At 38.8% G+C, this 23574-nt stretch overlaps 1 protein-coding gene across 2 annotated transcripts in view; it reads right to left on the reverse strand.

Annotated features, from left to right (window-relative positions):
* Nucleotides 1-201: 201 nt before the first annotated feature.
* Nucleotides 202-23574, reverse strand: part of ERBB2 (erb-b2 receptor tyrosine kinase 2) — a 70578-nt gene continuing 47205 nt past the window's right edge. For both annotated transcript variants that reach the window (XM_039359119.1, XM_039359118.1), the window contains 12 exons: nucleotides 21586-21633; nucleotides 19221-19359; nucleotides 17841-17963; nucleotides 11844-11942; nucleotides 11272-11457; nucleotides 10122-10277; nucleotides 8584-8659; nucleotides 8337-8483; nucleotides 7457-7554; nucleotides 6174-6347; nucleotides 4086-4365; nucleotides 202-3542 (listed from right to left, as the gene is read on the reverse strand). In XM_039359119.1, coding sequence (XP_039215053.1) covers nucleotides 3154-3542; nucleotides 4086-4365; nucleotides 6174-6347; nucleotides 7457-7554; nucleotides 8337-8483; nucleotides 8584-8659; nucleotides 10122-10277; nucleotides 11272-11457; nucleotides 11844-11942; nucleotides 17841-17963; nucleotides 19221-19359; nucleotides 21586-21633 — 1915 coding nt within the window. In that variant the 3' untranslated portion in view covers nucleotides 202-3153. The remainder of the gene's footprint in view (nucleotides 3543-4085; nucleotides 4366-6173; nucleotides 6348-7456; nucleotides 7555-8336; nucleotides 8484-8583; nucleotides 8660-10121; nucleotides 10278-11271; nucleotides 11458-11843; nucleotides 11943-17840; nucleotides 17964-19220; nucleotides 19360-21585; nucleotides 21634-23574) is intronic.

The following is a 23574-nucleotide window of genomic DNA, read 5'->3' on the forward strand; positions in this document are numbered from 1 at the left end:
GTTTTATGTAATTCTTAAAACATAGAAACCTCAGTGATGTGGGCAAAAGGAACCATCCTTCCATCTTTCTGCTCTCAAAAACATCTAAATTCTGCCAAATTGGCAGACTTTCTCTAGAAATTATTTGGACTCTATTGAGGATTGAGCAGCAACCGAAATGTCAGTTTAAGGGACAAGAATAAAAAAGCTCCAACACAGATATTATAGAAAATGAAAACTATATTATACATTTCTCAGATATACAAATACTTATAACACATTTTTCTTTTTTAAAAAAAAAACCACTGACAGCTGATTCTTTTCACTGATCTAAAGTAGCACCAGCTGGAAAACACAGGTTTCAATGGAAAGCAGGAGAATATGCAAATAGAATGAACTTTGGAAATAGTAAACAAATAATTCCTTAGAACAACTACATACACATTCTATTGTATTGATTTGTTTCTTATTGTTTTCTATAAATTTTGTAAATGGTATTTACAGTTCCAAGATGTTCTGTATATACAAGGAACAAGCTGTACCAATTACGCTACATCCCTTTGCTCTTCAAGGATCTTCACCAAACTTATGCCATCTGCAACTTTCAGAATTCTTGACACACACAGCCATTTTAGATATTCAAATATCAAAACAAAAAGGCATTTCTCCAGATCCTCAGACTTGTCCTTGTTGAAAGACTTGTACATGTTGAAAGTGGTTACTTTTTATCAGCGCTGGAAAGACCTTATAAAGTTTTAACATCTCTTGTTCTATTTCCTATAAAGACATTAGAGAGCAATGCACTAACGTTAGCATTTCCATTTCATTACTCCACTTTCTTTCAAATTTGATTCAGTGAGAAAGAAATGGAATTACTTATAATCACAGTACTTATTCAGAATGATTTTAAAGAAAGACCTAGACAATCCGTGACCTATTGAGTCACTGTTTCAGAGATATTTCCTTACTAAATAGAGAAAGAATGAGCACTACTGGATAAAAAAGCAGTGGAGTGGGATTAACTCCCGATCGTGTCAATTTCTCCACTGTCTTTCCTTGTAGGAAGGTGACAGGGAAAATTGCAAATTAAAACCAAGTGAGCGCAACTAACTCCAGCAGTATGGTGACATGGCAGCATTGAAATGGGCATAAAATTGCCAAATGTCGATCCCATGGGAAGTCATGGGTCCCAGATTTGGGATGCATTTTGTAAGTTAGGTACATTGAAGCACATTAATTCAATGAATTGCTGCTTTGTGAAGCACTGTTTTGCCTAAGTGAAGGCTGCAAACAAGCAAAAGAATTTTAGCAGTATATAATAGACCTACAATCATGACACATGGAATGAGAGACAGTGACTTACACCAATCTTCCCCAATCCAGTGTTTTTCAGGCATGTTATTCTTTCATTCCAACACAGTCTAGGAATTCACTCAGATGTCACTAAGTTCACTTAAGAGACATACCAATTATTTTTATATACAGCACTTTAGACATAATACTAATAGTTAAGAGTTAATTCATTGAGGAAAGTCTTCAATTAGAACAGAGGAAGTACAATCTGGAAGGTAACAAATCAACCTTAAGAGGACCACTGCTGGCATAAACGTACACTGATTAATTCTTTCAGAGAGTAAAAATTAAGCACCCTTTAATCTGTGCTTAATGAAAAGTTCCTTTATGTTGCTTCATAAATTACACTGAGTATTTCGATAATCTGTTTTGCACATTTTTTTGCTCTAGCCTTGACTGCTTGAGAGAAAGTAAAAGACTATGCAGAATATCAAAACTTCATCCACAATTTCTGACAATCATATTCAGTCTCTCTGGCTCCTGTGATTTTAGAAGACATATCTATGCACTTCAAGCTTACATTTGCCTCCATCAATGCTGGACCCTTTCTTAAAAACAAGTTTCTTAGAAATCTACATTTCGCACCCACTATCAGTCTGCCCTCTTATATGTTGGAGGCATGTGCGCAGCTTTCACTTTCTTAAACAATAAATATTCCAAAAATACTGTTAAAGGAGGCATATTGTGCCTATGAAGAAACTTATTTCTATTATTGTCTCTAACTGAAGCAATATGTTAGATGCTTTTTGTCAGTACTCTCTTGGTAGAAACTAAGAAATGGCACGTCAAAGATCATATATATCAACTACTTTCCAATCCAAATATATACCGTTTTTAAATTAGCATCACTAAACTAAACTAAATAAATTTGTTTTGGTTCCTCAACTGCCTCTTCTAGAAACTTTCAATAAATTTCAACTAATTTGTTACTAAGCAAAACTGTTTTCTTGTTCTTCTAAGATATTTTGTTGAAAAAAAATATAAATTATTTTGTTCTACTTTGCTATAACAGCATATTATTCCCATCCTAAGGTTGAAGAATATCTGTTTAAGCAATAATACAATTTCCATAAAGCACATTTTGCCCTTATTTTCCACTCTTCCTGTCAGTCCAAACTCTGGTATGAATGTTTTCACTCTTCTTAATGTATTATAATTTCAACTTTTAGTTTTTTAGGCCCTTTTAGTAGTCTGGGCCTCTTATCTTGAAGACCAAGGCATGAAAAGCAGGGGCTACGGGTGTGGTGAGAAATAAAAGAGCACTCCATTCTGCTGAAGTACCCAAATGGCAGCAGAGCTGCTTGAATCAGAGGAATGTCATAGATGTAGTGCCTTAGAGCCCAGAAATGGGTGGACTTCAAGTTTGCAGGATTTTAAACCTCTTTTTATTTAAAACCAGAGTCTGTCATCTGATTCTTGGGGTGATGGAAATATACTTAAGTATTGCAGAATTCTGAGCCAACTAGTATATTTGATTACCAGTACTATACTAACCAAACCTCTATCCAAACAAAAATTCATACATGGATCCCAAAACTTTCAGCAGTACATCTTAGGGTAGTAGCAGAGGGAAAATCTTGCTACTGCTAGTATTAAATAAAAGAGAATTTAAAAAAAGCCATGCTATTCTATTGCGGTAGATCCAAATGTGCCCACCACCTTTCCTCAAGAGCTAGGAGAGGTGAGAGAAACAACCCATTGGGCCTCAAAAGGACCATTCAGGCTTTAATCGTGTTCATCATGCATGGTTCATTCACCGGGTTTGTATCCTGAGGTGCCTTTATTGTAAAAATCAATTTGACTGGTCACGAGGAATAGTTTTTATGCAAAGTCCTTGGAGCAAGTGACTGGTTCGGACAACCCTAAGTACTCCAGATTCTCTGCTGTTGGGGTTGGAGGAAAGCCATTGGTCGCTGCAGGAGGAACAATGGAAGTGGCAAAGAATTCTGCTGGATTGCACTTAGGATTTTCTTGGTTCCAGTAATAAAGGTTGTCAAAAGCTTGTGGTAAAGGGCTAGATGCAGGGACACTGCATGGTGTCAGGTACTCTGGATTTTCCACTGCACTGGTGAAACTCGTATAGAATGCATTCTTTGGTTCCTTGATAAGCCCATTTTTTCCCATGTGCCTTTTTTGCTTTTCTAGTGTAGATCCTTGTAGTCGTAGGTTTTTGTTGGGTGGAAGGTTGTTTTCTGGCTGATTTATATACTCTACAGGAAAAAGAAAAGAATTAAGAATACTAAAATCCAGGTTGTGGTAGCTTGCATACTTATTAACAGGGCTTTTTTTCCTCATAGAATGCTCAGAATGGAGTTCCGATACCTTTTTTGGATGGAACCTTGTAGGGTAGGCAAGGCAGGTTGTATGACATATGTGAGTTCTGGCACCTTTTTTTTTTAAGGAAAAAAACCACTGCTTATTAACAAACACTGCATTCATGGCTAATTTTTTCCATCCAGATTTAATAATTGTTAGAAACATACTTTGAGAGCAGCCAGATCCACTACAAAACAACTGAAATACTCAATATGCCATTATACAGAGAAAGGCTGTGCAGTATGTGGATACTCCTATCTGTGGTTGCTTAAATTAAGCATATTTTCCTAAGATCGTGCTGCAAAAGGAAGCTGTTTATTCCTGAAAAAAGATGTATTAGCTTTAAGGACTTGCAAACTACATAAATATCCCCAGCACTGTTCTGCCTTCAAAATCAAACTGATAAACAGTCTTCCAATAAAGAGAATAGCACATACCTGGTATAACAGCCAAAGTTAATGGGGTAGTGTAGCTCTTGTTATCAGGATTCTCCTTTTCATTAAGTGATGCACTCGTGGGATCTTCACTGTAGCGCTGAAGAGAACAATTGGGTGCCTGCAAGGGTGCTGAATTCTGCACTGCTTTGCTTGCTGTGTAGTCCTCCTCACGCAAGTCAGAGGTGATACTTTCTGACTCTTCAGAAAGAGATGGCCCCAAGTATGGGTACTGAGGAGACTCCTCAGTCTCTCCTGCATCCATTTGAGTCTCTATAGCATTCTAGAAGAAAACAGTTCACAAGATCTAAAAAATGGATACTACAAGTGCAAGCTGTGAGGCTCTAGATCGGCATTTTATACGAAATTTGGTAATTTGTATATACATACATATGCACACATCCACACGCACAAACACAAACATACCTATATACACACAAACACAGACATACACATATTAAATGGCTGTCTGCATTTATACACACAAACTCATATATGTGTGTAAATGCAGACAGCCATCTAATATATAAAAGCATTTAGTAGGTAAATGCAGACAGCTGGTTTTCATAGCTAAGGCAGACTGCACTAATCTAGTGCAGTGGTTCTCAACCTGTGGGTCGGGACCCCATTTGGGGTCGAACGACCATTTCACGGGGGTCGCCAAACAACGCAGTCCGCCATTTTTCCCCCTTTTCCTTAGCTATGCTACTCCCTTTTATTCTATTGGCTTTTGAAAGCCAATAGAATAGACTCTCTTGAATAGAGTCTAATTCTATTGGCTTTCAAAAGTCAATAGGAATTGTCCAGGCTGTCTCTGCCCTGCTGAGCCCCGCCAAAAGTCCCATTCTGCAAACGGTGCTGCACCAGTTGAGTAGTCCTTGACTTACGACCGGTTGAGTAGTCCTCGACTTACGACCGGTTGGGGGTTGCGGCATCCAAAAGGTTGAGAACCACTGATCTAGTGATTAAGGCACCAGGCTAGAAAGAGATAGACCGTGAGTTCAAGTCTGCCTTAGCTATGAAAACCAGGATGACTTTGGGCCAGTCACTCTCAACTCAATCTAACTCACAGGGTTTTTGTTATGGGGAAAACAGGAGGAGGAAAGTATGTTGAATATGTCTGCCGCCTTGAGTTATTTGTAAAATAATAAAAGTTGTAGTTTACAAATTTGGGTTTAAAAATGTACATTTTTAATTAATATATGTTCAAGTCTTCTACTTATCATAGCACAGAAAACTAGCAAAACAGAATAACTTGCAAGAATTTTGCCAAAAGTATGTTCATCCTCCCTCTTGCACATACCTTGTTTATTATTGCTTTGTTTTTCAGTTCATAGACATAGTTTTTACAAGAAGATCTCCAGCCTTTTTAGACCTATGGGCATATTTTTTTCTCAGATATCTTCAGATGAACTGTTGAGGGAACTGGATCAAGCCACCTTCTACTTTCTGTCTGTAGGTTTGATGTTTTTGCTTTTATTACCTCTACCTCTTTCTCCTCACCACGTCCTAGTCTAACAATTTCTGGAAAGATGTTTTTCCTTTTTTTTTGCTGATTTTTTTTTCCTGCTCTTGCCTCAAAGCAACATTCTTTACTGCAGACTTCAACTGCTGGCCCTTGATACTGGTCCTTGATTGGCAGATTCCTTTTCCCCCATCCCACCCATGCTTAGAAAGCAAGTACCAATCTTTTCCATTATGCAGACAGGTGATTCCTGTCTATGGTTCCATTGGAAGAGATTATCTAGGCAAGTTTTTCACACTTGGCAACTTTAAGATATATGGACCTAGCCCCCTGAATTCCCTAGTTTTTGGGAACTGAAGTCCACACATCTTAAAATTGCCGTATCTGAAAATATTGATATAGTCTGATCCTCCACTCAGAGTTTGAGTTGCTTGTAGCTGGAAACTAGAACTCTTTTTACTGAACCATTCAAGGAAGAGTTTTAAAATTTTGCTTGCCTAAATTAAAGCAGTCCTTAAACTGAAAAAATATTCCCCATTCCTACTCTGTAGGAAAAATATAGCATAAATCAAGATACAAACTGGTTTTGTCTGTTTTGGATAGTATAAACTAAATCATATTCTTACTCTTGTGGAAGAAATCCTAGATCGATAGTCAGCTGATGTTTCACCACTGAAAAAGCCCTGATGGGGGACAAGGTATTCTTCTGCATCCACCAAGTCTTGCATGTCTTCCTCCTCCAGCAAAGTACGATAGAAAGTGCTGTCTATGGGGCTGGCAAGACCCATCTTTTCATCATTCTATCAAGAAAAATAAACAGCAAATGTTTGGAGCTCTCAAAATTCTCTTGTTTCTCTGAAATTATGGACTAGTCATATAACACCCTGGATGATCAAAATCCAAGATTCAAAATAAACACCATTTTGGCAGCAGAGAAGCACAAATAGAAAGCAATGCAGCAAAAGATTACTATTTCTAATTATTAAAATATACTATAAAATGCAACCCCAGAATATAAACCAGAAATAAAAATCTAGACCTCTCAAAGTCACTCTAGTCCCTAAAAGCTTTGAATATGGATCCTAGAATGTCCCCAATTATTGCTTATGGTGGGAAAAATAAATTATGAAGTATGCAGAAAGTATTCTTATTCATTATATGCAATTAATTACATTACAATGCCAAACAAAACAAAATCAGTCTTTTTATCCTGAACGTTCTCCTTTTACTCCTTTTATCTTGGTCTTATGTACTTTATAAAATGCCACTCTCAGCAAGTCACTTAAAAGAAAAATGGGACCTAAGGCTACCATGCATAGCCCATTTGTTCTGAAGGCTACAACATTAAGAACAGACACATATTGTTGCCTGGAAAACTAGTGAATCCAGAAGATTCAAGCATGTGATCATATCACTGAAGTACAGATGGACACTGTATGAATACTTAGTCATTATTTATTAATTTTCCTTGGCATAAAATATTTCCCAAAGTCCAAAGCACTGAGAGAAATTTAGACTACTGAGGTCTAGATTAAAAAGCAGGCTATAAATCTGGTCTGCATATGTTCAGAAGACTTCATATGAATACAGCAGCAGCTGTAGTAATTACAGATATTTCCAATCATTGTCACTAGAAGCGGTATCTATTTTTTCTAGCAATAAATTAATCTGGACATCTGTTTTAGAAGTCTATATTAGGGTTAGTTATCAAAAAGATAAAGCTATCCCTGTTTTGACATTAAAGAAGAACTCTGGGTATATCTAATTGATATGCTATTCTAGCTTGACTTAATCTGGTACAACAGGAAGCTCTTTTACTTTTTCTTCCCCTTTCTCCCCACTATCCCTACTGTTATGTTAAGAGTTGGGAGGCAGTGCAATCCTCTTGAAAGTAAAATATCTTCCTCACCTGAATAACCACAAACCTCTGAGGATCTCTGGCCATGCGTGTGAACTCAGTGACCAATTCTCGGAACTTAGGCCGACATTCTGAATCAATCATCCAGCCTACAGAACAAAAAGAGAATACATGTATCCATCCAAATTAAGTTCTCCTTATGACAAAAAGAACTGGTTTCTCTGATAATGGGAAGGAGAAGAATAGTGAACAAAAAAAATGACCCTTGCAAAGATTAGCTACCTAACATGAACAGAGAAGAAAACACCGGAAATATTATGACTTCTGGAAATTCAAAATATTTATTTACTTTAGAACCCACCTACTGCTTTAATCTCCTGCAATATTTTTCATATTGTAAACCTAAGTACTATGCACCTCATGTTGTATGTATGTATGTATGTATGTATGTATGTATGTATGTATGTATGTATGTAATTCTGTGCCAGGCAGTTCATACCTTTGTTTCTTACAGGAAAGATAGAAATCTCTGAATGTAGGCATATTTCTAAAAAGAAGAAAGCTACCTCACTAGCCAAAACTTCAAATTCAATTGTTTGAAAAGATAATCAAAATACTGCCATATCTTAGAATCATAGAATTGGAAATGATCTATGTGGTCATCTATTTCAACCTCTGTTTGATACATACAGTTCAACTTGTTCTCATTCTCTTCCTGCTTTCTTTTATGGGATAGCTAGAGGCTAAAGCTAGACCAATTATAGCAACCAACCAACCAACCAAGTGCTTTACATTTTATTGCATTTTTGACCACAGACTTGCTCAATCTGATGCTCCTCAGATATATTGGAAGTATAACCCCCAATCTGGGGTTAGTAGCCCATATCTTTTCACCTTCTGTGAAAATGATTAACTATCCCTAATTTCTTACATTTAACCATAATCATATAGACATCAATGGTGCAAATAGGAGGCTGGGGCAATCTTTCTCCTTTTTCCAGAAGATCAGGAATCTCCCGGGCTGGTATACCATCATAAGGCTTTGCACCAAAAGTCATCAGTTCCCAAACAGTAACACCTGATGAAAGCAGAAGAGAGACAGAAAGGAAGATTTCCATGAAGCAACAATAAAGTTTTCACATTAGCAGTTAATTGGAAGAAGAAAAGACTACACATACCATAGCTCCACACATCACTTTGGTGAGTAAATCGTCTGCGCAAGATGGACTCTAAGGCCATCCACTTGATAGGTACCTGGACAAAGAAACCAATAGTGTACGGATAACCACAAGTCACGTCTCTGCTGGTTAGTTTCACGTAATACCGTTATTTGAAAGTTTTCAGATGATGCTTAGAAGTGGTTGTGGTTAATTAAAAGGATTAATTCTCAATACAAAGATAGCAAAGTATTATTTGACACCTGAAGATGTCCTCTTTCAGACTCAAGTAGATGGGAAAAGGACATGACAGAATAGCCAGAAAAATTTGCTTGGAGAAATATTTCATCATATGTACTGATTCCTTGTATGCAATGCTTAATGAAAAAGTCTAAACACAGTTTATCAATCCTGCTTCCAAACTTTGGAAAATGTCACAAATAATTTTTTCAGCTCTATTTCATTTTGATATTTAGTATTTTAAAAAGATTTGGAATGTATGCTGTATGCTTCCCAGAGCCTCCTGCTAAACTTCTTCTATGATTTTGGAAAAAGATAATGGTACTGCTGTTTTTCTCACTGAATTTCAGCAGTGGACTCTTTGATGAAGTAGGGAGATGCAACCCACAAAGGTCAAATTGGTCATCCCTACTTTAAAAAGCATACAGTAGAAAGGAATTTAGAAAATTCGTTCTGAATATTAGCTCCACTCTTTGAACAGCTTCAATACTTTTGGTCTCTATATACAGAACTGCTCTATATACACCATGTGTGCAATTCTATCCTGCTGCCCTTCCATTTTTAAACTAGCTTGATTTTAGTACATTTACAATTTAAGTTTGCTAAGTTGCTTTGCACAGAAAGAGAAAGTGAGGGAAACTGGGATAATGTGCTTTCAAAGCCTTAATTTAAGAAACAAAGGAATCAGTTCATACACTAGAAAAAGGCAGACCAGTAGAAAGGATGACATCAATGGGAAGTAGAAGAGGGACTGAGTATATTATTCACAAAGATTTCTTGAATATTAGCTGAAATATAATCTGAAATTTATAGAAGTTGTCATTCTTGTTCTATGTATGGGTGCGAGTGTTTTACCACATGACAAGGCAAAAATTATTGTCAAAGTACTAACTAGCCTTCATTCAGAAAAGTTAAATATTATCAATCAAGTATTATTGCTTGGGTTACAGTAAGAGAATTTTCTCTGTTCAACTAATACATCTTGAATCTGGCATTTCTCCTGATAATGTATTCGAGATTATGAAAGTGTATTCCATATACTCCATTGCTGGAATACACTTTCATAATCTCTAGGCCAGTGACTCTCACACTTGGCAACTTTAAGGTGTGCAGGTTCAATTCCTAGAACTCCCCAGCCAGCAATGCTGCTCCAAACCATACAAGTCTAACTAAATATGGGAATTCTAATTGAAAATATTGAGTGGCTAGCAAGTTGAAGGAGGCAGATCACAGCAATGTGTTAGGAGGGAGCTAAGTGCATCTACTATTATGTACTGTATATGTAAATATATTAATTAAGGTATATTCCCATGCCTCACCTTCCCTCCATCAGCATGATATTCTGTTTCATCAATGTCCAATAATCGGGCCAACCCAAAATCTGTAATCTTTACATGATTTGGGCTCTTCACTAGGACATTCCTGGCAGCCAGGTCCCGGTGAACCAAACGGACATCCTCCAGGTAGCTCATGCCCTGAAAGAGAAGCAAATACTATTTGTTTTCTTAGCCAAAGAGAAATATTGATGGATCTCCTTAAGAGAATGCATTTCCACCAATATTAATTATATTATAATTGATATTATTATTAAAATTTCCTTTATGTTATCAGAAAGTTGCTGAAATTTAATTTGTAAGCAAAAGCAAAGTAAAAAGAGTTGGGGGTTTCTCAGGATGCTTTGGAATGTCAATGATTTGTTCCTTTCAAGCAAATGTTTCAATATATGAAATTAATTATCTACTGAACTAGACTATTATTCTCTTTAATATACTCTGACTTTAATATAACTATAACTCTTGAGAATAGATGCCCAATATACTGGGCATAGTTTTCTATATTTTCCTATTGTCATCCACTGACTGGAGATCCAAAAGAGGAAAAATTGAGTTTTTACAATTTCCAGTCCTTGAGAAAGAGAGATTCTGCAGGTAAGAAGGCTGTGGAAAAATGTTCTAGTAAGAATAGAAAGAGGGATATTGTATATATTCATAAGGACAAGTAAGAGAGACTGTAAGAGAGATGCGTAGGAAAAGAATGCTGAAATTAAAATTGAGCAATTCCTTTAAATGTACTTCTATCCTGGCTTTCTTCATAAGAGAAATTTGGGCAAATATCTTTTCCAAGTACAAAAGAGTAAAATATAGATACCAGGTATTTCCATTCCCAGCAGCATATTAATAAACTCAAGAACCTTTTTTCTATAATAAACCATTCAGTGTAATTTGCCCTTCTTAAAATTCTCTTCAGACCTGTCCACCTGATGGTTTGTAAATAGGTTGCACTGATGTAAGATCAGGAGCATTTCTTGCTTTTAGTCAGAGCAGATGAAAAATGGAAAAGCAGAGACCTAATTTGACAGAATGATTATATATGGGAAAGACGGCTTCAAGACCTAGAAAGACTGAGTAGTGCTTCCCCTTGAACTAAAAAGGTCATATAACCATTTCCCTATCCTAAAGTTTCACTTACCTTAGCTATCTGCACACACCAGTTGAGGAGGTCCTGGGATCCAATGCGGTCCTTATTCTCCCGTACATAATCCAGAAGGCAGCCATAGGGCATGAGCTGAGTCACAAGCTGCACTGTGGAGGTGAGGCAGATTCCCAACAGCCGAGAGACATAAGGGCTGCCTACACCTGCCATAACATAAGCCTCCTGTTGGAATAGAGAGGGATGGGAGTGAGGGATCCTGTGTAGGAAGAGAACTATCTCTAGGAGAGGACAGGCTGAGCCCAAGGGCGGAATCAAACACATCATCATCGGGAGTCCCTATGCCCCCGAAAGAGGACCTTGGTTCTTTGAAATCCATTTACTCTTATCTGGCACCAATTTGCCTTGACAATTAGTAGATCAGATTTTTGTGTGTAGGTGGCAAGAAATAAACTTGCAATGCTTGCTTCCGGTTTCTTGTGCCTGACATTACTGAGAGACCAACAAGCACGAACAACAGGAACCATGCAATAAATTAGGTAGAGATGGGAAGGTATACTGCTTTTCTGGAAGGAACACACCCTCCTGGGAGATCAACATAGTTTTCTTACATCCAAAATCTCCTTATTGGCTTTAGGTGAAGTGTTTTCCCTCAAGACTTTGATAGCTACTGGGATCTTCACATTCTCTCCATCTGGAATCCACACACCCTACAGGGACAAGATAATAGTAATAATAATAATAATAATAATAATAATAATAATAATAATAATAATAATAATCCCCCAGTGAGGCACTACCTTGACGTGGTTGTGGGGCTTGTGTACTCTGAGGAAGATGAGAGCTATGCCAGAGGTTCAACCATACTGGACAGGTCTCATCAGAGGAGTCAGACAAAGAGTGTCTCTCCCATAAAAAATATGGTGAGACGTAAATTTCAGAATGCCATACCGGCTCGGACGTCGCCCGGGTTAACAAGGTCCGCACTAGATATTGGAGTTCCTGGATATCTGGTGAAAAATGGGTTACAGGACTCAGGACTGTTGGCTGAGCAACCAGGGCCAGCAGCTGCAGAACTACTGGAAGAAAAGGTGTTTACCCGTCGCAGATACACAGTGATGGAAAACAAAGAAATAATGATCTGTTACTACAGATCAAGTCCAACAAGAAGAGGATATCTAAAACGAATGCACCAGTTCTGGAAAGAACAACATCCAGAATCAGAAATAACAGAACAGAGACTAGCAGATCAACGCCGATTTATAACACGAAATAAAGTATTCACAGAAACAGAATTGGACGAACTGCAAAGGTTTACCCAGGGCAAAGAAATCAAAGCCTTACCAGAAGTAATTCAGAATGTAGAGGCAAACCAGGGGGAGTTGGCAGTGAAGGAATCTAGCAGAGATATACAACTGTTCTCATTTGGAAACCAGGCACCTCTACCTCAGGAAGAACAAAACCCTCTAACTAAAGAAATAAAAGAATTGAAACAAAGAATAACTGAGCATCTAGAACAGCACAAAAACAACAGAATAAGGCTACCTGCATTGAAGCTTGTTCCAAAGAAACAGCTAGCACAAGCATTAAAAGATGCAAATATTGCAATATCAAGTATAAGCACCAATTCATTGCAAGAAACAAACCAACTAATGTACAGCACAGCTGCAGTTATAACAGAATACCTGGGATGCAAAATCAACAAAGAAGAAAAACAAACAAACAGTGCACCAGAAAAATGGAAGGTTAGACTAGAAAATAAGATCAGCAAGTTAAGATCACATGCAAGCAAGCTAGAACAGATGAAAGAAAAGAAGCTGAAGAACAAGAAGACCAAAGAATACCTAATCAAGAAATACCACTTAGAAACAAGGAAGATCAAGGAAGCACTGGAAATAATAAAGCAACAAATAACAGCTATAGCCAGGAAAATCAGTAGATATGAAGCTCGAATTGCAAACTATAGGCAGAACCTCCAATTTCAATCCAATCAGAAACGTTTCTACCAATCCATCAATGGAGAAACTGCAAGGAATCAGTCAGTACCTGACAAGGAAGAAACAGTGCAGTTCTGGAAGCAGATATGGGATAACCCAAAGAAATACAACAAGGATGCGGCTTGGTTAAAAGAGGTGGATGCAAATAAAACAGAAGTTGAAATGAAAGAACTAGTAATAACAACAAAAATGGTAGAAAAAAGAGCAAAGAAAATCAAAAATTGGTCAGCACCAGGTGAAGATGAACTGCATGGGTTTTGGTTGAAACATCTAACTGTTATACACCCACTCATTGCCAAGCAGTTCAACAATATACTACAAGGAGGAGAAATTGAAAAGTGGCTAACAACTGGGAAAACCTACCTAATAATGAAAAATCCAGCAAAAGGGGCAACACCAGGTAACTACAGGCCAATTACCTGCTTACCAACAACTTTCAAATTACTAACTGGTGTAGTAGCTGATGCAGTGCAACAGCATCTAGTTGAAAACAATCTCTTTCCACCTGAGCAGAAAGGAAACCGCCCCAATAGCAGAGGAACAAAAGATCAACTCCTAATAGACAAAATGATCTTGGAAAACTGCAAGAGAAGGAAGACCAACCTGAATGTGGCATGGATTGACTACAAAAAGGCATTTGACTCTCTGCCACATGATTGGATAATAAAGTGCCTAGAAATAACAGGAGTCAGTAGAAACATCAGAAAATTTGTGCAAAGATCGATGGCACAATGGAAGACACAGTTGCAGATCAATGGTGAGAAGCTGGGAGAGGTTAATATCAAGAGAGGAATATTTCAAGGAGATTCATTATCACCATTACTATTTGTTATTGCACTGTTTCCTCTGTCAACAATACTGAATAACTCAGGACATGGCTATCAAACATCAAAAACATCTGCCAGACTATCCCACCTCCTTTATATGGATGATCTGAAGCTGTATGGAAAAACATCATCTGAAATAGAATCGCTGCTCAACACTGTCCGTATATATAGCCAAGATATTGTAATGGAGTTTGGCTTGGACAAATGTGCCACACTTACTATCAAACAAGGAAAAATAGTGAAAACTGAAGGAATCAAGATGCCCCACGAAAATAACATTAAGAGTCTGGATGAGGAAGAGTACTACAAATACTTGGGTATCCTTCAAGCTGACAACATCAAGCACACTGAAGTCAAGAAAAAGATTAGAGGTGAATACATCAAGAGAGTGAAGAAGATCTTAAAATCCAAACTCAATGGAGGAAATACCATAAAGGCAATCAACACCTGGGCAATCCCAGTCATTAGGTACACAGCTGGAATAGTGGACTGGACTCAAGCAGAACTAAAAGCAATGGATAGGCAGACCAGAAAAATAATGACAATGAATCATGCCCTTCATCCACGCAGTGACATTGATAGACTTTATCTACCAAGGCAAATAGGTGGGCGTGGAATGCTACAAGTACATCAGATGGTTGAAGAAGAAAAAATGGCTTTGGAAGAATATCTGAAGAACAATGATGAAGATGCACTGAAATTAGTATATCAGGAAGGCTTACTAACTACTGGAGAGACCAAACTGGCCTACAAGAAAGACCAAATGAAGAACAGAATAGAGGCATGGGAAGACAAAGCACTACATGGCCAATACATGAAAAAAATAGCTGGGAAAGCAGATAATAATAAAACCTGGCAATGGCTAAGAGCAGGAAAATTGAAGAAAGAGACCGAGGGACTAATTCTGGCTGCACAAGACCAAGCCTTAAGGACAAATGCATACAAAGTCAAAATTGAGAAGACAGCAACAGACAGTAAGTGCCGCCTATGCAAAGAAGCTGAAGAAACAGTGGACCACTTGGTAAGCTGTTGCAAGAAGATTGCACAAACTGATTACAAGCAGCGGCATGACAAAGTAGCAACAATGGTGCATTGGAAGATCTGCAAAAAATATCATTTGCCTGTAAGCAAAAACTGGTGGGATCATAAAATAGAGAAAGTCATAGAAAATGATAAAATTAAACTGCTCTGGGACTTCAGAATTCAAACAGACAAGCACCTGCAACATAACACCCCAGACTTAACAATTGTCGATAAGAAAGACAAAAAAGTCTGGATAGTGGATGTGGCAGTGCCTGGAGATAGCAAAATAGAAGAGAAAGAACTGGAGAAGATAACAAAATACAAAGACCTACAAATAGAAATAGAAAGACTGTGGCAAAAGCAAGCAAGGGTAGTACCAATAGTCATAGGCTCCTTGGGTGCAATCCCAAAACAACTGGAGCACCACTTGAACACCATTGGCATTGACAAATTCGCTATTAGTCAATTGCAAAAGGCGGCCTTATTAGGAACTGCTTCCATCCTGCGACGATATCTGTAATACCATCAAACATCCACATCTGCCTATCCCAGGTCCTGGGTAAGGACTCGATAGGTAGACAAAATGCCAAATCCAGTCTGAACATCTGGCTGACTGTGCGATGATCGATAATAATAATAATAATAATAATAATAATAATAGTAGTAGTAGTAGTAGTAGTAGTAGTAGTAGTAGTAGTGATGATGGTGGTGGTGGTAGTGGTGCTGGTGTTGTGATGGATACAATCAGGTTATACTTTAATGAAGAAAGATGTGAGCATATATGTATATGTACAAAATGCATGAAGAATTCTGCATCAAAATTCTCCAATGAGTCCTATCCGAATACCCAGTCTCTATAACAAATTAACCCTGGTGATTTTTAAATAGTATTATTCAGCTGTAAACACAATTAAGAGTGCTTCTGCTAAAAAATCAGGAACTTAGTCAATCAGAATGAAAATACAGATCTGATGAATAAGAAATGCAGTAGCAGAAGAAATATATATAAAATACACATTTTTCAGAATGTTGCAACATAGGACTCAGTTTGAGGATTTGGGAGACCTAAAGCACAAACATGTTTTACCATTACAAATATAGATAAAAACGTGTTTAAAAAATAATGTGACTTTTTTATTAAATATTATGTATTATTATTTATTTAATAGAAAAATCAAGGAAATAAAGAGCTGGAATGGGTCATACGGTTCTCTAATCCAACCCTTTGCTGTGTATAAGATCCACTAAAGCAGGGGTGTCAAACTGTTGGCCCACGGGCCAGATGCATCATGGCGATACCATGCCCCATCCCATTGCCAGCAATGGAAAAAAAGTCGTAATACGTCGCGACACGTCACATGATGTTGTGAGTTTGACACCCCTGCACTAAAGCATCTCTGAGAGACCTTTGGGAAATGAGAACTTCTGACAAAATGATAAATCTGGCAAAAAAAAAACAACCCTCCAAAAGAATAAAGCAGGAATCATATCATAATATGATAATATTTTTAAATATCTGGTAGTGTTCATTGAAATACACCAATGAACAGAACTAAGTAGGAGTTATAACTAATGGGAATTATATTGCCATTTGCCTTATAATAATAATAATAAAGTTGGAAGGAGTCTTGGCGGTCATCTAGTCCAACCCCTTGCTCAGGCAGGAAATCCTATACCATTTCAGACAAATGGCTGTCCAGTCTCTTCTTAAAAACTTCCAGTGTTGGAGCATTCACAGCTTCAGGAGGCAGGTTGTTCCACTGGTTAATTGTTCTAACTGTCAGGAAATTTCTCCTTAATTCTAGATTGCTTCTCTCTTTGGTTAGTTTCCATCCGTTGCTTCTTGTCCTGCCTTCATGTGCTTTGGAGAATGATTAGTTCAAAGTTAGTCAAGAATATGGTTACTGTATTTCTGCATAAGGAAGATTGATCACAGAGCAAGTGGAACAGCCACAAAGAGTGAACAAATACAAATGGATGGCAAAGCAGAATTGATTGCAAGCATAGCTCCATACATGGTCCCTAACTAATCATTTCTTTTGTTCAATCCACTTCTCAAATAAAGCCAAGAAGGCACTGTACTTTATCAGCATTCAAAATAGTTCTTCAAATTGCAGAGAACTTGCAGATTTTTGCTGATTAAAAGGACACTCCTTATATAGTTACAGTGAAGTTCCTAATCAGCACCACATCCTGATGATCTCACAACTATGATCTATTCGGCGGCTGAGCCAATTTCCAGCTGGGGTATGGCACATCCATAATCACAGTGAATCTGGTTTTTCCTTAGAGACAATGAAGCCTACAAAACTTGGAGAGTGGGTCATTTTTCTCATTGATGGGAACTCTGGTTTTATCATATTTCCCAGCTCTTATAGAAGTTCAGCCATTATTGGTCTATATCAATATTTCTGTAATCTTTTAAACTGAGCGGAAGAATGATGTCCCTCCCTATAATAGAAAATTACTAATTTTTCTTTTGGTTTTAGAAAGCATCAAAAAATACAGGAAAAAAAGTTCTGGAGGGAGTGAGCTATTAGTTGTGTGCTATGTTTTGTTGGTCAGCTGGGAAGAATATTGGTTGATTCATGTTGTGTTTCCAATGTTTCAAGGCTGCTATCAATGAAGACCATAGGTTGCCTTCAGAGAGTTTGGTGGATGAAAACAGAGAAAGAGGAGAGATATTTTGATTTTCTCAAGGTGATTTCCAGCCAAAACTTCCCCTTTAACTAAGTAATTTTTCAATTCCTGTTCTCCTCACCTTATACACAGTTCCAAAAGCACCTGACCCCAAAACTTTGACTTTTTTCAGTTCTGTCTCCTTGAGAATACGCATCTGAGCTTGGTTTGGAAGAGCTCCACTGGGGGTCAAAGGCTCCACTAACTAGCAGAGTCATAGAAAGAAAGGAACATAAGAATGAGGGCATAAAAAAGAAGATAAATTTATTTCCATCAATAAATCTCCAATGCAAGAATATATCAACACTTTCTAAATAAGGTAAATGAAAACAAAAGCAGTTCTAGGTATCCTTCAGAATTGTTCAAGTATTTCTGAGGTGGGTTTTTTTGGTTACATTTTTTCCCCACCTATTTTTCATATATAATTCAAGGAGGCAAACATGCCAATGCTCCTCCTTTCTCCTATTTTCCTCACATCAACAATCTTGTGCGGTGAGTTGAACTGAGAGAGAGTAACTGGCCCAAAAGCATGCAGCCAATTTTTTTATAGAATTCACAGTAACTTGGTTTCTAGGCCTACCTCTTAACCACTATACCAAATTGGCTCTGTTGCATTCTGTTGTAGCAGCTTTATGAGTTTAGGGAATAAGGAATCAGTTTCTTTTGTTTAAACAGTGTCCAATCACATCTTTCTAATAGCTTTGGAAACAGAATATAAAAATAACATCCCTCTTCTGGTATTTGTTCTCATGACTCCATACAGTAGTCCTTGGGTTATGATGGCAATTGGGACTGGGATTGCTGTTGCTAAGTGATGCAGTTTTAAAGGGTAATGCACATGATCACAGTACTTGGTGACAACAATCCCAGCAGCCGTAGTTACTGGTGCAGCTCTGGGTGGGACATTAAGTAGGAAGAGATAGGATTCCTAGGTAACAGAGTGGGACTTTCTTGGGAGGCTTGGAAGTTGCCAGAGAAGGCCACAGGGAGGGCCAGCGCATGACTCAAGGGAGGCTTAGGAGGGTCATGTGCAGGTCAGGGAGCTTGGCTGTGCACAGGAAGGGGAGTGCTGTAGGTGGGAGAAAAAGCAGTGGGAGACACTTACCAGAACAATTTGCAATCTTCCCTACCGATTTCTCCCTTTGACTTTATGGGAAGTCAGCAGCTAGGGAAGGTTGCAATTGGTGATCACGTGACCACGACTCATGTCAAGGTCTTATTGTAATCATGAGCCAGGTGCCCAACAGTTGGATTCCGATCGCATGGTTAAAGGGAAGCTGTGAAGGCCAGGACTCCAAGGACTGGTTGTATGTCCATGTTTTCATTGCTGTTGTAACTCTGAACAGTGGCTGAATGAATGGAACTTAGCTGAGAACTAACTATATGAAAATCTGAATCTGAGCTTTATTTCATTTGCTTTGACTCCATTACTGAGGGAAGGGGTCACAACTTCTGACTATACCTCAGTTTCTTGCAGAAGACGCCTCATGGTATGTTTCCTCTCTTGCTGCTTCCGTCGATTGATACAAATAACAGTGAGAAGCAGCAGAAGCAGGGCAAGTGCAGCACTCACCACACCTGCAATGATTGAACTAGCATGGCTAGAAGGGAAAGAGAGAGGTAAAATTGTAATCTAAAACAGGGAATGCCAAGTTGTGATCAGTATTCCTCTGCTTGAAACAATCTGGAGATAGTTTACTTGCATGAAGGATTAGGAGCAAATCAATAAGCAGAGGAACTTTCCCTAATTATCACTGACAATATCTGAGAAATCGAAGTCACCATTCCTTCCTCTTACAGTGATCTGCTTATCTGTGTGTGGGAAATAGTGCTAACTTAACTGATTTCTCCATCTGGCTCTACAGCAGTTAAAAAGATTAAGCACTTCTTAGACCTAATAGCAATAGCAATAGTACTTAAGACTTATATACTGCTTCACAGTGCTCTACAGCCTTCTCTAAGCAGTTTACAGAGTCAGCATATTGCTCCCAACAATCTGGGTCCTCATTTTACCAACCTCGGAAGGATGGAAGGCTGAGTCAACCTTGAGCTGGTGAAATTCGAACTGCCAAACTGCTGGCAGTCAGCAGTCAGCAGAATTAGCCCGCAGTATTGCATTTTAACCACTGCGTCACCACGGCTCATAAGTCACCATCTCTTCTCTCTTGCAACATACTTTTCTTTCCCTGATTTCTGTTCCTCCATAGTATGCTTCCCTTCAGTAGGAAAGAGCAAACTGCCTGTAAATATACTGAAATTATAATGAAGCTGCACACAAATCAATTTATGGATCAGAGTTATTTCATTCATCGCCAAATGAGACAGCAGACCTACCCTCGCTAAGCCTTTCTTGAATATTATCAGAAAAAAAGATTTCACCACTATTCTCTAGGAATGTTGTCCATTAATTAACTCTAAAACATTTTTAACATTCATCTTAAATATATTTTGAACTTATTAAGCTGGTACTTGCCAAATCAAACCCATTAATTTGCCTAGCTTGGAGGAAAGGGAACAAACTTTGGAGGGCCACATTTTCTTTAGAGCAGTGGTGGCGAATCTGTGGCACGCGTGCCAGAGGCGGCACTCAGAGCCTTCTCTGTGGGCAAGTGCGCCCATCCCAGCCCCACGTCCCCCCACGCCTCCCACCTTACCAGCAGCCCCCCAAAAGAGAGTCGCCCCCAAGCGCGGCCCACGTGAAGCAGTTCAGCCAAGAACATGGCAGCTGGGCAGCGGGGACAAGACTCCGACCTTGTGCCCTGTCGTGCACAGTTGATTCTGTGGGGTGCAGGCAGAAGGTGTGGCTGCCATGGTGCTGCTGGGCCGCCTGGGTGATCTGTGGAGGTGGTGGGTGGCCCTGTAGGCAGGTGAGACAGGGGGTGGGGAGCAGGATGGGGTGGGATGGGAGCGAGGTGGGGGCAGAGTAGACAGGGTAGGGGCAGGGCCTGTTTTTGGGCACTCGGTCTCTAAAAGGTTCGCCTTCATTGCTTTAGAGGTTCTTCCTACTATCCAATCTGAGGCCCCATTTATTATTTCTAAGCCTTAGCTATGGCAAATCTAGACAGCATACTAAAAAGCAGAGACATCACCCTGCCAACAAAAATACATATAGTCAAAGCCATGATTTTCCCGGTTGCAATGTATGGCTATGAAAGTTGGACCATAAGAAAGGCTGAGTGCCAAAGAATTGAGGCCTTTGAACTATGGTGCTGGAGAAGACTCCTGCGAGTCCCCTGGACTGCAAGACTATCAAACCGGTCAGTCCTAGGGACTGACTGCTCTTTAGAAGGCCAGATCCTGAAGTTGAAACTCAGATACTTTGGCCATCTAATGAGAAGGAAGGACTCACTGGAGAAGAGCCTAATGCTGCGAAAGATAGAGGGCAATAAAAGAATGGGACGACAGAGAATGAGATGGCTGGATGGAGTCATTGAAGCAGTAGGGGTGAGCTTAAATGGACTCCAGAAGATGTGGAGGACAGGAAGGCCTAGAGGAACGTTGTTCATGGGGTCGCGATAGACTGGACACGACTTCGCAACTAACAACAACAAAGCCTTAGTGAATGGCAGCACTTGACTGATTTTTGCTAGAATCAATAGTTAAGGAGATAGGACCTGATTAGTGTCTGGATGAATGACTACCACAAAATTCTAACATTGGAAAATCAAAAAACATTCTCAAAGATGGCATTTCTATGCTGTCCTTAAGAAAAAATAATAAATTTTAAACTTGCAAACTCCTCTTTTGCAAACGATTGGTTTCAAGTATGCTATTTTGAATTCATGATAGAAAAATGAGATAAGAGAAACAAAAAATATATAAAATACCTGGGCTTCTGATCTACAGGACAGCCAAATTCATCACGTAGTGCACATCTGGAAAAAGAGAAGTGGTGTTACACAATCATTCACTAACCAAGTTTTATTTTAATGCAGTCTTTCTTAAGCTTTCACTTTGGAAATACTCTTGAAATAATTCCCAGATCTCAGAGAATCCCTGCGTAAAAATTGCAAAAAATCCAAAACCTTCCAGTTCAATTCACTTCTAGCCTACACAAACCTTGTTTTCGATATTTGTATTGAAAGTGATAGTAAAGCAGCATGCTGGCAGCAGTTTCAAAGTGTGAAAAATGTCATCACTGCAAACCCTACCACTATACAGTGCCAATTAAACACACACACACACACACACACACACACACACACACACACACACTATTCTTCTCTTTTTTCAGTTACAATCTCATATAGATCTTTAGGGTTTTGCAGAATCCTAGTACGGAAAGGATGTTTTAATGAATAGCAGGTGTGCAAGAACATTAACAAATGGAGCATAACAACAACAACAACAACAACAATAAAAAGTTGGAAGGGACCTTGGAGCTCATTTAGTCCAACCCCCTGCTCAGGCAGGAAACCCTATACCATTTCAGACAAATGGCTGTCCAGTCTCTTCTTAAAAACTTCCAGTGTTGGAGCATTCACAGCTTCTGGAGGCAGGTTGTTCCACTGATTAATTGTTCTAACGTAAGCAAAGTAATTTTCTGGTGGGGTGTGTCCTTTACATATTATAAGGTTCATTAAAGTTTTTGCGTGGGCACCACAATGTTCATACTCTCCCTACTAAGATCTTATTGGTACCTGAAATAGAATGATGCAGCAAGAGTCAAAATGTGATAGGATAAAATGAGACCAGGTTAAACTGTAATTTGAAGAGGAAGGAAATACTATTTTCTAAGTTTGTTTATTAAAAAAAACTATCAAAACACAACTGGTTACACTTTAACCTTTTCTGCAATTCATTTCCAGTTTAATGTTTTATTTTTTTAAAGATATGTAAGGCTGCCCCTCTTAAAATGACTCAACATAATAAAAATTTAAAACTATTAAAACATAAAATAAAAAATAAAAACCTGATGCCCCAACAACTTTCTATAGGCTCCACTACTCCAGCCCACTACCTGAGTAAAGAGACAGGTTTTAATGGCCTTCTGGAAGACCAAGTGGGTGCAGGCCTACTGATTGCTGGAGTGAATGTGTTCCATATTGCAGGGGCAGCTTCAGAAAAGGTATGCTTCCTAAGTCCCACAGCATAGAGATGACAGTATTTCAGAGAAAGAACCTAGAATGAGTCCATCCTATCCAATCTAATAGGACAAGCAGATAACCTCAGTAAGAAATCATCTTAATAGCTTGATCCCATACCATACAGGGCTTTAAAGATAATGACTAGCACCTTGAATTGCACCCAGAAGAAACTGGAAGCCATTGAGCTTGTGCAAAAGTGGAATAACATAGGCCAGTGTTTCTCAACCTGGGTGGCTTTAAGAACTCCCAGAAAGCTTTGCTGGCTGAGAAATTCTGGGGGTTGAAGCCCACATATCTTAAAAGGGGTCCAGGTTGAGAAACACTGATATAGGCAACACTGCATATGCTGCTGCATTCTGGACCATTTGTAGCTTCCAGATGGTCCTTCAAGAGCAATCCAATGTTAAACATGTTGCAATAATTCCTTTCGGGGAGATGGGTGGTGATATATATTCGACTGATTGATTGGTTAATTAATAAATCCAAACAGGAACTGGCCAAGGCCTTAATGTCTATAAGACCTCCCGATTCAGGAAATCTGTGCAAAGGTTTCCACTATCCATAGTTGCCACCTGCTCTTTGACCAGGAGCCAGGAGCCCAGGAGGATCCCCAATGACATATCAATTCAGTCCAGGGAAATGCAATCCCATCAAAGGTATCTTATCAACAAACCCTGAGGGCTGAAAATGTAAAGCTGAGTCAAAGAATTCCTCTCCACCCAGACCCTC

The sequence above is a fragment of the Crotalus tigris genome, unplaced genomic scaffold (assembly GCF_016545835.1).
Source record: "Crotalus tigris isolate CLP2741 ecotype Arizona unplaced genomic scaffold, ASM1654583v1 scf7180000019068.10715455, whole genome shotgun sequence".
In the NCBI taxonomy this organism is placed as follows: Eukaryota; Metazoa; Chordata; class Lepidosauria; order Squamata; family Viperidae; genus Crotalus; species Crotalus tigris.